This window comes from Entelurus aequoreus, linkage group LG10, assembly GCF_033978785.1.
Source record: "Entelurus aequoreus isolate RoL-2023_Sb linkage group LG10, RoL_Eaeq_v1.1, whole genome shotgun sequence".
Lineage (NCBI taxonomy): Eukaryota > Metazoa > Chordata > Actinopteri > Syngnathiformes > Syngnathidae > Entelurus > Entelurus aequoreus.
Genome location: NC_084740.1, coordinates 34,695,607 through 34,709,382, shown reverse-complemented (window position 1 = coordinate 34,709,382; position 13,776 = coordinate 34,695,607). Strand labels below are relative to the sequence as shown.

General features: G+C 39.9%; 1 protein-coding gene and 1 long non-coding RNA gene across 2 annotated transcripts in view; one reads left to right on the top strand and one right to left on the bottom strand.

Annotated features, from left to right (window-relative positions):
• The first annotated feature begins 682 nt into the window (after positions 1-682).
• Positions 683-4,208, top strand: LOC133658497 (uncharacterized). Its single transcript, XR_009827482.1, has 3 exons — positions 683-814; positions 2,311-2,472; positions 2,554-4,208. It is a non-coding gene; the product is annotated as an uncharacterized LOC133658497 (long non-coding RNA).
• Positions 1,946-13,776, bottom strand: part of hif1al (hypoxia inducible factor 1 subunit alpha, like) — a 30,987-nt gene continuing 19,156 nt past the window's right edge. Inside the window, exons 4-15 of the mRNA XM_062060593.1 lie at positions 11,297-11,381; positions 11,123-11,238; positions 10,856-11,037; positions 10,617-10,723; positions 10,378-10,525; positions 6,474-6,694; positions 6,212-6,396; positions 6,039-6,137; positions 2,944-3,089; positions 2,720-2,831; positions 2,519-2,636; positions 1,946-2,448 (exon numbers count right to left, since the gene is read on the bottom strand). Of these exons, the coding sequence (XP_061916577.1) occupies positions 2,384-2,448; positions 2,519-2,636; positions 2,720-2,831; positions 2,944-3,089; positions 6,039-6,137; positions 6,212-6,396; positions 6,474-6,694; positions 10,378-10,525; positions 10,617-10,723; positions 10,856-11,037; positions 11,123-11,238; positions 11,297-11,381 (1,584 nt within the window). The 3' untranslated portion in view covers positions 1,946-2,383. The remainder of the gene's footprint in view (positions 2,449-2,518; positions 2,637-2,719; positions 2,832-2,943; positions 3,090-6,038; positions 6,138-6,211; positions 6,397-6,473; positions 6,695-10,377; positions 10,526-10,616; positions 10,724-10,855; positions 11,038-11,122; positions 11,239-11,296; positions 11,382-13,776) is intronic.

Below are 13,776 nucleotides of genomic sequence, written 5' to 3'. Positions count from 1 at the left end.
CAGTACAGTAAACTGACAGTTAACATTTAAACATTTAACATTTCAAACAATTTTGAACAGAAATAGTTCATGCACATTCAGATAAATTCTTCAATATTACAATTAAAAAAATTGGGCCGGATATGCGCACTAATTGACTAAAAGAGCATTCACTTGGCGCGATGATGTCATGTTATCGATGGAAAAATGCATTTTTACACCATATGATTTGCCTAGGAGACCCCGAGAGTAACAAGCGCTTGCCTTGTTGCCTTTCCATTAAGAACAATAAATTAGTTTTTGTTATAAGTTTGCTGGTTTCAAGAAATGTAATGCCGAGTGCATATCATTATGTCAAGATAATGGCACTAGCATTTACTTAATTTAAGAATATTTTTCAACATATTGAGCAAAAAGGTCTCTTTTTTTTTACCAAGAAAAGTGCACTTGTTATTAGTGAGAATATACTTATTTTAAGGTATTTTTGGGTTAATTGAGGTTAGCTAATTTTACTTGTTTTGGAAAGTCTTGACAAGCCAAATTTTCTTGTTCTATTGGCAGATAATTTTGCTTAGTTCAAATAAAATACCCCTCATTTTTGTAATTTTTTTTTCTTGTTTTTGAACACAGACTTTTTGCAGTGCATGTAAAAAGTATTGTAGCGGATGTCTACGGGGCGTTAGCCAATGACTATGGCTGCGGGGCGGGACTTCCGGGGAGAGATAGAGAAGTGACGTTGATGACAGGAAGTAAAGTGTTCGAGTATTGCCGGGAAAGGAGGGCAGACGCACATTGGCGTTGTTGTGTGGTTGAATCGCATCTTGTGCAATTACCGGTAAGACAAGACAAGCAAAGAAGTTGTATGAGCCTATATTCATGGAATATTACAGTATGTATAAAAAGGTCATAATTATGTGCATTAAAAGTTTAACATATAATTATGACTTTTTAATCTCATAATTATGACCTTTCATTCTATTTCGACTTATATATCTCAATTTCGACTTTATTATCTTATTTCTTATGTCCAACCATCAATTATTTATTGTTTTCAGCGGCAGAAACATGCTTCCATACAAACACGTTGATACAGTATTAGAGATTTTTCAACTGTGGTTGTTTTTAAAGGGCTTTATAAATAAAGTTGGTATGGTATGGTATGGTATGTCCGATAATGGCTTTTTTTTGCCGATATTCCGATATTGTCCAACTCTTAATTACCGATTCCGATATCAACCGATACCGATATATACAGTCGTGGAATTAACACATTACTATGCCTAATTTTGTTGTGATGCCCCGCTGGATGCATTAAACAATGTAACAAGGTTTTTCAAAATAAATCAAGTCAAGCTATGGAAAAAAAATGCCAACATGGCACTGCCATATTTATTATTGAAGTCACAAAGTGCATTATTTTTTTTAACATGCCTCAAAACAGAAGCTTGGAATTTGGGACATGCTCTCCGTGAGAGAGCATGAGGAGGTGTGGGGGGGCTGTATATTATAGCGTCCTGGAAGAGTTAGTGCTGCAAGGGGTTCTGCGTATTTGTTCTGTTGTGTTACGGTGCGGATGTTCTCCCGACATGTGTTTGTCATTCTTGTTTGGTGTGGGTTCACAGTGTGGCGCATATTTGTAACAGTGTTAAAGTTGTTTTTCCCGCCACCCTCAGTGTGACCTGCATGGCTGTTGACCAAGTATGCCGTGCATTCACATGTGTGTGTGAAAAGCGTAGATGTCATGTGACTGGGTCGGCACGCAAAGGAAGTTCGTTTAAGGTTTATTGGCGCTCTGTACCTCTCCCTACGTCCGTGTATACACCGATACCAAATATTTTGAAACCGATAATTTCCGGTATTACATTTTAAAGCATTTATCGGCCGATAATATCGGCAGTCCAATATTATCGGACATCCCTAACTATTATGATTCACTATTTATTACGACAAAATTGTAGGTCACAGCCAGCTTTTGCACCTTTTATTTCAAGTGAAACATGGAAACACTTTCAGCTCGTTAGAAGTAGCGCCAAACTCGTAATTCATGCTCATGTTGCTCGAGCACCATTTCTTCAAAGTTATTATTAAAAAAAAACAAAGTACACAGTTCATTTTTTTCTACTTTAGCTGCTCAAACTAATGACTTGACGTCACACAAAGCAACATATACGAATAAACATTGATAGGAGTGTAAGATGAAGTCAACCCCGCCCACCTGTTACATGCAGTAGATTAAAAGGAACAATGGCAACTAGCATGCATAACAGGAAGTAAGTGTATAAAAAGATGCCACTGACATGTTTGTCAATCATGTGCGATTGTTGTGAGCAGAACATCATCGGAGTGCGGCTCATAAAGCGGGCCCCCCCATGTTCAGTCACGGAAGAAGTGGACCGCTGTGTCATCACATGGGCAACAGAGATGGAGCCACGTCAGGCGGGTGCGACTTGAATATGTCCTTCATCAGAGCTGCGGGAGGACAAGACGGATGGGGTGAGTGTGACTTCACTTCATTTGTGCCTCCTGTCGGTAAGCATACCAGCTGTGTCACATAGCCCCCTCATGCCACCAAAGATCGGGTCTCTGTCGGTGAGGAGGTGACTCCGCCCCTGCGGGCCTGACCCCGCCTCTAGCAGGCCAGTTTCCTCCAGACAGCCCTGCATTCAAACACCAACAATAAACACGTGCGAGTGATGACAACAACAGCTAGCTTGGAGACGTCCTCTCCTCTTCCTCTCACCAGCAACGAGTGGCTCAGGAGGAGCTCCTCCTCCAGCGTTGGGGGGTCGTGCTTGCGTCTCTTGTCTCCAACCATCAGCCGGGACAGCACCTCATCGTCCGGGTCGTGAGCCCTGAGAGACGTGCCGAGCGAGAACGTGAGAAACGGCAATGATCTTCAGTCACAAACATTCCAAGATGGCAGCTCTGTAAACAGAAAAAACTGAATGTGGTGTCCCGCCGTACCGTTTCCTGTTGACAGCGGGGGGCTCGGATGAAGAAGCCGGAGGCTTGCTAGCGTCCTCCGGCATGCCGCTGAAAAAGGTCAGCTGGAAGTCGTCATCCATGGAGATGTAAGGAGCCAACATTTCCAGATCCATCCCATCCATGACCTGAGAGAAGACAACGTGGTGGAGGTACTGGTCACTTCATTAGGTACACGATATAGAGATGCACAGTGGTACCTCGGTTTTTGTTAGTAATCTGTTCCAAAAGGTTCGAATTGTACAAAAAAAAAAAGAATCAAAAGATCCCTTTAGAAATTACACTAATCCAATGAATGCGTTCCATTATTTATTCTGTGATAAAAGGGTGTCAAAAAAAAAAAAGATTTTTTAATAAATTGCAATTCTTATGTGTAACGATTCTTAATCAAATCGAAGAAATCAAAAATGATTTAAAAAAAAAAGAGAGAAATACGTATATATATATCAATCAATCAATCAATGTTTATTTATATAACCCTAAATCACAAGTGTCTCAAAGGGCTGTACAAGCCACAACGACATCCTCGGTACAGAGCCCACATATACATATATATATATATATATGTATTTATATTTGTGTTTTTTTAAATATACATATATATACACGTATTTATCTTTTTGCTTTTTTAAATCATTTTTGATTAAGAATCGTTAAACATAAGAAGAGCAATATATTCAAAAATCGATTTTTTTTGACACCCTTATATAACGGAATAAAGATATACACTACCGTTCAAAAGTTTGGGGTCACCCAAACAATTTTGTGGAATAGCCTTCATTTCTAAGAACAAGAATAGACTGTCGAGTTTCAGATGAAAGTTCTCTTTTTCTGGCCATTTTGAGCGTTTAATTGACCCCACAAATGTGATGCTCCAGAAACTCAGTCTGCTCAAAGGAAGGTCAGTTTTGTAGCTTCTGTAACGAGCTAAACTGTTTTCAGATGTGTGAACATGATTGCACAAGGGTTTTCTAATAATCAATTAGCCTTCTGAGCCAATGAGCAAACATATTGTATGTACCATTAGAACACTGGAGTGATAGTTGCTGGAAATGTGCTTCTATACACCTATGTAGATATTGCACCAAAAACCAGACATTTGCAGCTAGAATAGTCATTTACCACATTAGCAATGTATAGAGTGTATTTCTTTAAAGTTAAGACTAGTTTAAAGTTATCTTCATTGAAAAGTACAGTGCTTTTCCTTCAAAAATAAGGACATTTACATGTGACCCCAAACTTTTGAACGGTAGTGTGTATATATATATATATATATATATATATATATATATATATATATATATATATATATATATATATAAAAGGATTCTCTATTCATTCAATACATAGGATTTCAGCAGGATCTACCCCAGTCTGCTGACATGCAAGCAGAGTAGTAGATTTTTGTAAAAAGCTTTTATAATTGTAAAGGACAATGTTTTATCAACTGATTGCAATAATGTAAATTTGTTCTAACTATTAAATGAACCAAAAATATGACTTATTTTATCTTCGTGAAAATAATGGACACAGTGTGTTGTCAAGCTTATGAGATGCGATGCAAGTGTAAGCCACTGTGACACTATTGTTCTTTATTTTTTTTTTTTTATAAATGTCTAATGATAATGTCAATGAGGGATTTTTAATCACTGCTATGTTGAAATTGTAACTAATATTGATACTGTTGTTGATAATATAAATTTTTGTTTCACTACTTTTGGTTTGTTCTGTGTCGTGTTTGTGTCTCCTCTCAATTGCTCTGTTTATTGCAGTTCTGAGTGTTGCTGGGTCGGGTTTGGTTTTGGAATTAGATTGCATTGTTATGGTATTGCTGTGTATTGTTGTGTTGGATTGATTAATTAAAAAAAAAAAAAAAAAGAATGTTTAAAAAAAATAATTAATAAATTTAAAAAAAAATCTATTTTTGAAAAATGAGAATCGATTCTGAATCGCACAACGTGAGAATCCAGATTCAAATTCAAATCGATTTTTCCCCACACCCCTAATATATATATATATATATATATATATATATTATCATTTATATATTTTTTATTTATTTGTATTTATTTATTTATTTTTAATTTTTAAATAAGTCCTGTCCAGCCACTCAGGCAAATCATATTGTTGCTGTGCAGATTTAAGGCAACAAGAGATTTACCTCTTTGAGTTTATTAAATGTTTGGGTAGACTTTCATTTAACAAAACCCATCCATCCATCCATCCATCCATTTCCTACCGCTTGTCCCTTACGGGGTCGCGGGGGGTGCTGGAGCCTATCTCAGCTGCACATGAGCGGAAGGCGGAGTACACCCTGGACAGACAACATTCACACTCACATTCACACACTAGGGCCAATTTAGTGTTGCCAATCAACCTATCCCCAGGTGCATGTCTTTGGAGGTGGGAGGAAGCCGGAGTACCCGGAGGGAACCCACGCAGTCACGGGGAGAACATGCAAACTCCACACAGAAAGATCCTCAGGACCTTCGTATTGTGAGGCACACGTACTAACCCCTGTGCCACTGTGCTGCCCTTTTAACACAACCAGTTTCCTTTTAAGTAATATAGAAATTTATCAGAGCTGTTTGTCTTTTTTAAACGAGGAATGTAGTTAATCATAGAACTGGCACCCATTGTTATTAAAAAAGTATTGATTTTGAACCAAGAATCGTTTTGAAATGAGAATCGATCCTGAATCGAATCAAATCACATTGTGCCCAAAGATTCACAACCCTACTACAGTTCAGCTTGTCGTTGTTGTTTTAGCTTGTTAATAAAGAGACAGTTGATCCATCACCTTCTTGTTATGTTAGTTTGATAAACAGTACTGTACTGCACTTTATAATATGTTCAAAGTGTACAAACCTTCACAAAAATATGGACTTTTGTCGAGGCTGGAACCCATTATTCATATTTACATTGTTTCTTATGGAGAAATTTGCTTCATTATACAAACTTTTCTATTTACAAACCCCATCTAAGTTAGTAAATTGAGGTTCCACTGTACATTATTTGTCAAATAATTTTTTTTTGCACCGATTAAGTGAAATAGGCACAAGTCATGTTAGCCTCACCTTCTGTCCGCTATCCTGCATGTTGTCGCCATCTTCTGGCAAAAAGGCGAACAACTTCTCCACCTCGCTGGTGTCCAGCATGCTCTCCTCTCGTTGGGCCTGTGAGACATCAGGGAACGTTTTTTAAAACCCCAGCGTCTGCACGATAAAGGCTGTGAACTTTAGATCTTGACCTGCACTGGCTGAGGTTGCGGCGAGGAGGCGCCTGATGATGATGATGAGGATGGTGATGGAGGTGGGGTGATGGGGTTGAAGATAGGCGAGAGTAGTTGTCTCAGTTGTGGCGTGCACAGGTCCTGAGGATGATCCGGAAGGTTGTCTGGAACGTGCGGCGTCACAAAGGAGAGAGACACCAAGTCTGACGGGACAAGAAGAAGCCACAAAGTCAGCAGAATGAAGCAGAGGTGCACTTCCTGTTTGCGTGCGTAAACAGACCTCCTGTCAGCGGAGAGACAACGTCGTCTTCTTCGTATTCCGGCGTCAGCCGAAGATGTTTGTCCGCTGTCCTCGCCTCTGGCAGGCTGTCTGGACCGGAAGCCGAATCCTCGTTGAGGCGCTCAGAGTCACACGCGACCGAAGGCGAGGACTCGGCTTTGAGGCTGTCGTCCACGCAGAGCTGCTCGGTGGACAGAACGATGTGCGACTGCTCAACAGCGCTGCAGCGGAAAAGAGGAGGACCATGTGAGTTGTGTACTTTTATACATTTACACAGCTGCCAACATGTTCACACTGTTTTGCATTAAACGTTACTGTAACACATCGATTAGTTCCAGGTGCAATAACACTGGGGCCCAGAGTTATTTTTTTCTTCTTGGTCCAAGGGGAGGAAGTACTCATAAAATGTCTTTATGCAGGTCTGCATTTATACATGTATACTATCATTGTCATGTTTATAGTATCTTATCATTGTTTCAATTATACTATTATCTATTAATACTGTATGTCACAGCCTGTTGGACCAGGCTGTTTGGGAGTATCCTCCTGTGTTTAGTGCTGTAGTTCCTGTCCCGTGCTTTTATTTTGCTGGCGCTTCCGGTTTTGTTGGTGCTTTTCCGGAGCTGCTTCACACCTGTCCCCGGAGCACTTTTCCCCACACTTGACTCCTGTTTGTAATTAGGACTATTCAAGTTCAGCTCCAAACACCATTCTTGGTTGGGACATTGTTGAGTATGTTGATGATTGTCTCCGTGCTGAGGTCGAGTACGGATGTACTTTGTGGACGAAATCTGCTCCACATTCCTTGTGAGTTCTTTGCTTATGTCCACCATTCTGTTTTTGTTGCCCTTACATGTCAAGTTTAATCTTTTTCTGTGCATAGCTTCCCCTGTACACTATCACTGTTACATGTACACCTTCACTGATACATGTATACTATCATGTACACTATCACTGATACATGTACACCATCACTGATACATGTATACTATCATGTACACTATCACTGATACATGTACACCATCACTGATACATGTACACTACCGTTCAAAAGTTTGGGGTCACCCAAACAATTTTGTGGAATAGCCTTCATTTCTAAGAAGAAGAATAGACTGTCGAGTTTCAGATGAAAGTCCACAGTTTCCAAAAACAATTTGAAATGTGGACTCGTCAGACCACAGAACACTTTTCCACTTTGTATCAGTCCATCTTAGATGAGCTCAAGCCCAGCGAAGCCGAGAGCACTTCTTAGCTCTCGCCTTTTGTTTGTTCAATTAATAAATACCTTTTTCACCTGCAGGCTGTCTGCATTAAAATCACAACAACCTTCGCCGTCTTACACGAAGCGCCGCCTGACACTGTAATTGATACATTTATACTATCATTTATATCGATATCTCTATATTATCTGTTGATACTATCATTGATACATGTATACTATCATCGATATAATATATACCGTACTGTCATTGATACATTTATACTATCACTTATCGATACTGTAATGTTACATTTATACTGTCTGTTAATACTTTCATTGATACATTTATACTATCGTTGATACATTTATACTATCATCTATCGATACTCTCATTGATACATTTATACTACTATTTACACTATCACTGCTACATGTATACTATCATGTCCACTTTCATTGATACATGTACACTATCACTGATACATGTATACTATCATGTACACTATCACTGATACATGTACACTATCACTGATACATGTATACTATCATGTCCACTTTCACTGATACATGTACACTATCACTGATACATGTATACTATCATGTACACTATCACTGATACATGTATACTATCATGTCCACTTTTACTGATACATGTACACTATCACTGATACATGTATAAAATAATGTACACTATCACTGATAAATGTACACCATCACTGATACATGTACACTATCATGTACACTATCATTGATACATGTATACTATCATGTACACTATCATTGATACATGTATACTATCATGTACACTATCACTGATACATGTATACTATCATGTACACTTTCACTGTATACTATCATGTATGCTATCACTGATACATGTATACTATCATGTACACTATCACTGAATGTACACTATCACTGATACATGTATACTATCATGTCCACTATCACTGATATATGTACACTATCATGTACACTATCATTGATACATGTACACTGTCACGTGTACACTATCACTGATACATGTACACTATCATGTACACTATCACTGATACATGTATACTATCATGTACACTATCACTTATACATGTAAACTATCATGTACACTATCACTGATACATGTACACTGTCACTGATACGTGTACACTATCACTGATACATGTACACTATCATGTACACTATCACTGATACATGTATACTATCATGTACACTATCACTTATACATGTAAACTATCATGTACACTATCACTGATACATGTATACTATAATGTACACTATCACTGATACATGTACACTATCACTGTTACATGTACACCTTCACTGATACATGTATACTATCATGTACACTATCACTGATACATGTACACCATCACTGATACATGTATACTATCATGTACACTATCACTGATACATGTACACGGGGCGGTATAGCTCGGTTGGTAGAGCGGCCGTGCCAGCAACTTGAGGGTTGCAGGTTCGATCCCCGCTTCCGCCATCCTAGTCACTGCCGTTGTGTCCTTGGGCAAGACACTTTACCCACCTGCTCCCAGTGCCACCCACACTGGTTTGAATGTAACTTAGATATTGGGTTTCACTATGTAAAGCGCTTTGAGTCACTTGAGAAAAAGCGCTATATAAATGTAATTCACTTCCCTTCACTTCACTACACCATCACTGATACATGTACACTACCGTTCAAAAGTTTGGGGTCACCCAAACAATTTTGTGGAATAGCCTTCATTTCTAAGAAGAAGAATAGACTGTCGAGTTTCAGATGAAAGTTCTCTTTTTCTGGCCATTTTGAGCGTTTAATTGACCCCACAAATGTGATGCTCCAGAAACTCAATCTGCACAAAGGAAGGTCCGTTTTGTAGCTTCTGTAACGAGCTAAACTGTTTTCAGATGTGTGAACATGATTGCACAAGGGTTTTCTAATAATCAATTAGCCTTCTGAGCCAATGAGCAAACACATTGTACCATTAGAACACTGGAGTGATAGTTGCTGGAAATGGGCCTCTATACACCTATGTAGATATTGCACCAAAAACCAGACATTTACAGCTAGAATAGTCATTTACCACATTAGCAATGTATAGAGTGTATTTCTTTAAAGTTAAGACTAGTTTAAAGTTATCTTCATTGAAAAGTACAGTGCTTTTCCTTCAAAAATAAGGACATTTCAATGTGACCCCAAACTTTTGAACGGTAGTGTATACTATCATGTACACTTTCACTGATACATGTACACCATCATTGATACATGTACACTATCATGTACACTGTCACTGATACATGTACGCTATCATGTACACTATCACTGATACATGTACACTATCATGTACACTGTTACTGATACATGTACGCTATCATGTACACTATCACTGATACATGTATACTATCATGTACACTATCACTGATACATGTACACCATGATTGATACATGTACACTATCACTGATACATGTACACTATCATGTCCACTATCACTGATACATGTATACTATCATGTACACTATCACTGATACATGTACACCATCATTGATACATGTACACTATCACTTATACATGTACACTATCATGTCCACTATCACTGATACATGTACACTATCATGTACACTATCACTGATACATGTATACTATCATGTACACTGTCACTGATACATGTACACTATCACTGATACTTTTATACTACCATCTTGCGTACCTGAGTACAAAGTTGAGACAGACCACGGCCTCCGACTGTGATGTTTTGCTGCTGTAGAGGATGGTGGCTTGTGTCTGGGCCCACACGAAGCCGCCACCCCTCGCCAGGAAGCGGTAAGGGCTGGTGCTGACCTGACCCTTAGCCAGCACTGCATGCAGCACAAATAGAGATGGAGGATTCAGTTCCAAATCAACCGGCGTGAAAAGTGTTTTTTCCATAAATTGACAATTTAAACTCACGCGTGTGCAGGCTCTTGTTGACGTGATCCGAATCGAGCGCGTGGTGATACTCGAACACCGAGTGGCCGATCAGGTCATCCGGCTCGTAGCCCACCAACTCCACCACCCTGGGAACATAAACAGGACCTAAAGTCACGACTAGGATGTCGCGGTTTTAGTGTAATTCAACAAAGCCAAGAACATAACATTGGTGCCAGGCGGCGGGGGTCATATTGGCCACAAGGGGGCAGCGCACTCACCTGCCCTCGCAGTGCGTGACACGCATGTCCATGCTGTGGCGGGTGAGGAAGGTGTGCGTGTCCAGAGGGAATTCCACGCTGGACGGGTGAGGGACGGGCTCACACAGCAGCGTCATGGCCATGCCAGAAGCCGGCTCCGACTTGTCACCCAATGGACGCATGTGACCCGTGCAGTGGAACACCTGAGGGAGAGAGAGAGAGAACATTATCTCAACCCAAATTGTCAACAACATTTAAACCCATTATGTAGTTTGTTTGATTTGGCACCTTCCAGCTGGCAGATTTGATGTTGACAGTGCGCCCCCTGGTGGTCAGCGTGCTCTTCATTCGTAGGAAGAAGTTCTTCAGGCTGAGCTGACCCTGAGCCACTTTTTTACCACCGCCTGAAAACACAAAGAAGTGAGCATGCATATATTATGATGATGATGTCATACATCTAACCTGGACGCAGTGAGAGGAGATCCCTGAGCTCCTCCTGGTCGCAGGGATGAACAAAGTCATAGACGCTCTGACCCAGCAGCTCCAACTGTGGAAGGCAAACACACAAACGTGTACACGGAAGTATTATTGGAGCAAAACTATTCACAAATCTCATAATCTGATTCACCTGTCCGACTACTAATTTGTGTTTTTGTATCTCACTTTGTGCGTCTGTAATACGATTTATGTGTCCGTGTACTAATTTGTGTGTCTGTATCAGATCCGTGTGTGCATGTTTTAATTTGTTTGTCCGTATTTCGATGTGTGTGTGTGTAAAAAAATCAATCTTTCTGTCTGTATTTAGATGTGTGTGTGTGTAAAAAAAAAAAAGGTGTGTGTCTGTGTATTCAGATTTGTGTGAACCAGGAACCTTTATTGGCTGGGTTTTTTTGCGACACTTCTGCCGTGTAAAATTTGTGTGTCCGTGCAGCGATCTGTGCGTGTAAAAAGACGTGTCTGTCTGCAACTTCACCTTTCCTTTCCCTATACCAGGGCTATTCAACTAGGGCCGCACTTTCAATAGCCCAAAGTCTGCGGGCCCGGACATCAAAATGTAGATGTTTCTTTAAAAAGTGCTTCCAGATGTTACATTCCTTTGAGACTGCATTTACCTGTTTACAAAGTAAACATCAGCTTTCACACTGCACTGGCAATAAATTCATTCTGTCCTCGCTACACGTTTCCAGCGTGTGCAGTTAGACAGATAGTTAACAGTAGGAAAAAACAGAAGCCAAGTTTCTTCTTTTGAATTTTCTTTCTTCCTCAGTTTAATTTTTTTAGACGTCTTCCTTTATTTCGGTTTGTAAGACTGGAAATATCATATACATATATATATAAATATACAGACCCTGTTTCCATATGAGTTGGGAAATTGTGTTAGATGTAAATATAAACGGAATACAATGATTTGAAAATCCTTTTCAACCCATATTCAATTGAATGCACTACAAAGACAAGATATTTGATGTTCCAACTCATAAACTTTATTTTTTTTTGCAAATAATAATTAACTTAGCCTTCCGCCCGATTGTAGCTGAGATAGGCTCCAGCGCCCCCCGCGACCCCGAAGGGGATAAGCGGTAGAAAATGAATGGGATGGATGGAATTAACTTAGAATTTCATGGCTGCAACACGTGCCAAAGTAGTTGGGTAAGGGCATGTTCACCACTGTGTTACATGGCCTTTCCTTTTAACAACACTCAGTAAACGTTTGGGAACTGAGGAGACACATTTTTTAAGCTTCTCAGGTGGAATTCTTTCCCATCTTGCTTGATGTACAGCTTAAGTTGTTCAACAGTCCGGGGGTCTCCGTTGTGGTATTTTAGGCTTCATAATGCGCCACACATTTTCAATGGGAGACAGGTCTGGACTACAGGCAGGCCAGTCTAGTACCCGCACTCTTTTACTATGAAGCCACGTTGATGTAACACGTACCTTGGCATTGTCTTGCTGAAATAAGCAGGGGCGTCCATGGTAACGTTGCTTGGATGGCAATATATGTTGCTCTAAAACCTGTATGTACCTTTCAGCATTAATGGGGCCTTCACAGATGTGTAAGTTACCCATGTCTTGGGCACTAATACACCCCCATACCATCACAGACTCTGGCTTTTCAACTTTGCGCCTGTAACAATCCGGATGGTTCTTTTCCTCTTTGGTCCAGAGGACACGACGTCCACAGTTTCCAAAAACAATTTGAAATGTGGACTCGTCAGACCACAGAACACTTTTCCACTTTGTATCAGTCCATCTTAGATGAGCTCAAGCCCAGCGAAGCCGACGGCGTTTCTGGGTGTTGTTGATAAACGGTTTTCGCCTTGCATAGGAGAGTTTTAACTTGCACCTACAGATGTAGCGACCAACTGTAGTTACTGACAGTGGGTTTCTGAAGTGTTCCTGAGCCCATGTGGTGATATCCTTTACACACTGATGTCGCTTGTTGATTCAGTATAGCCTGAGGGATCAAAGGTCACGGGCTTAGCTGCTTACGTGCAGTGATTTCTCCAGATTCTCTGAACCCTTTGATGATATTACGGACCGTAGATGGTGAAATCCCTAAATTCCTTGCAATAGCTGGTTGAGAAAGGTTTTTCTTAAACTGTTCAACAATTTTCTCACGCATTTGTTGACAAAGTGGTGACCCTCGCCCCATCCTTGTTTGTGAATGACTGAGCATTTCATAGAATCTACTTTTATACCCAATCATGGCACCCACCTGTTCCCAATTTGCCTGTTCACCTGTGGGATGTTCCAAATAAGTGTTTGATGAGCATTCCTCAACTTTATCAGTATTTATTGCCACCTTTCCCAACTTCTTTGTCACGTGTTGCTGGCATCAAATTCTAAAGTTAATGATTATTTGCAAAAAAAAAAAAAATTATCAGTTTGAACATCAAATATGTTGTCTTTGTAGCATATTCAACTGAATATGGGTTGAAAAT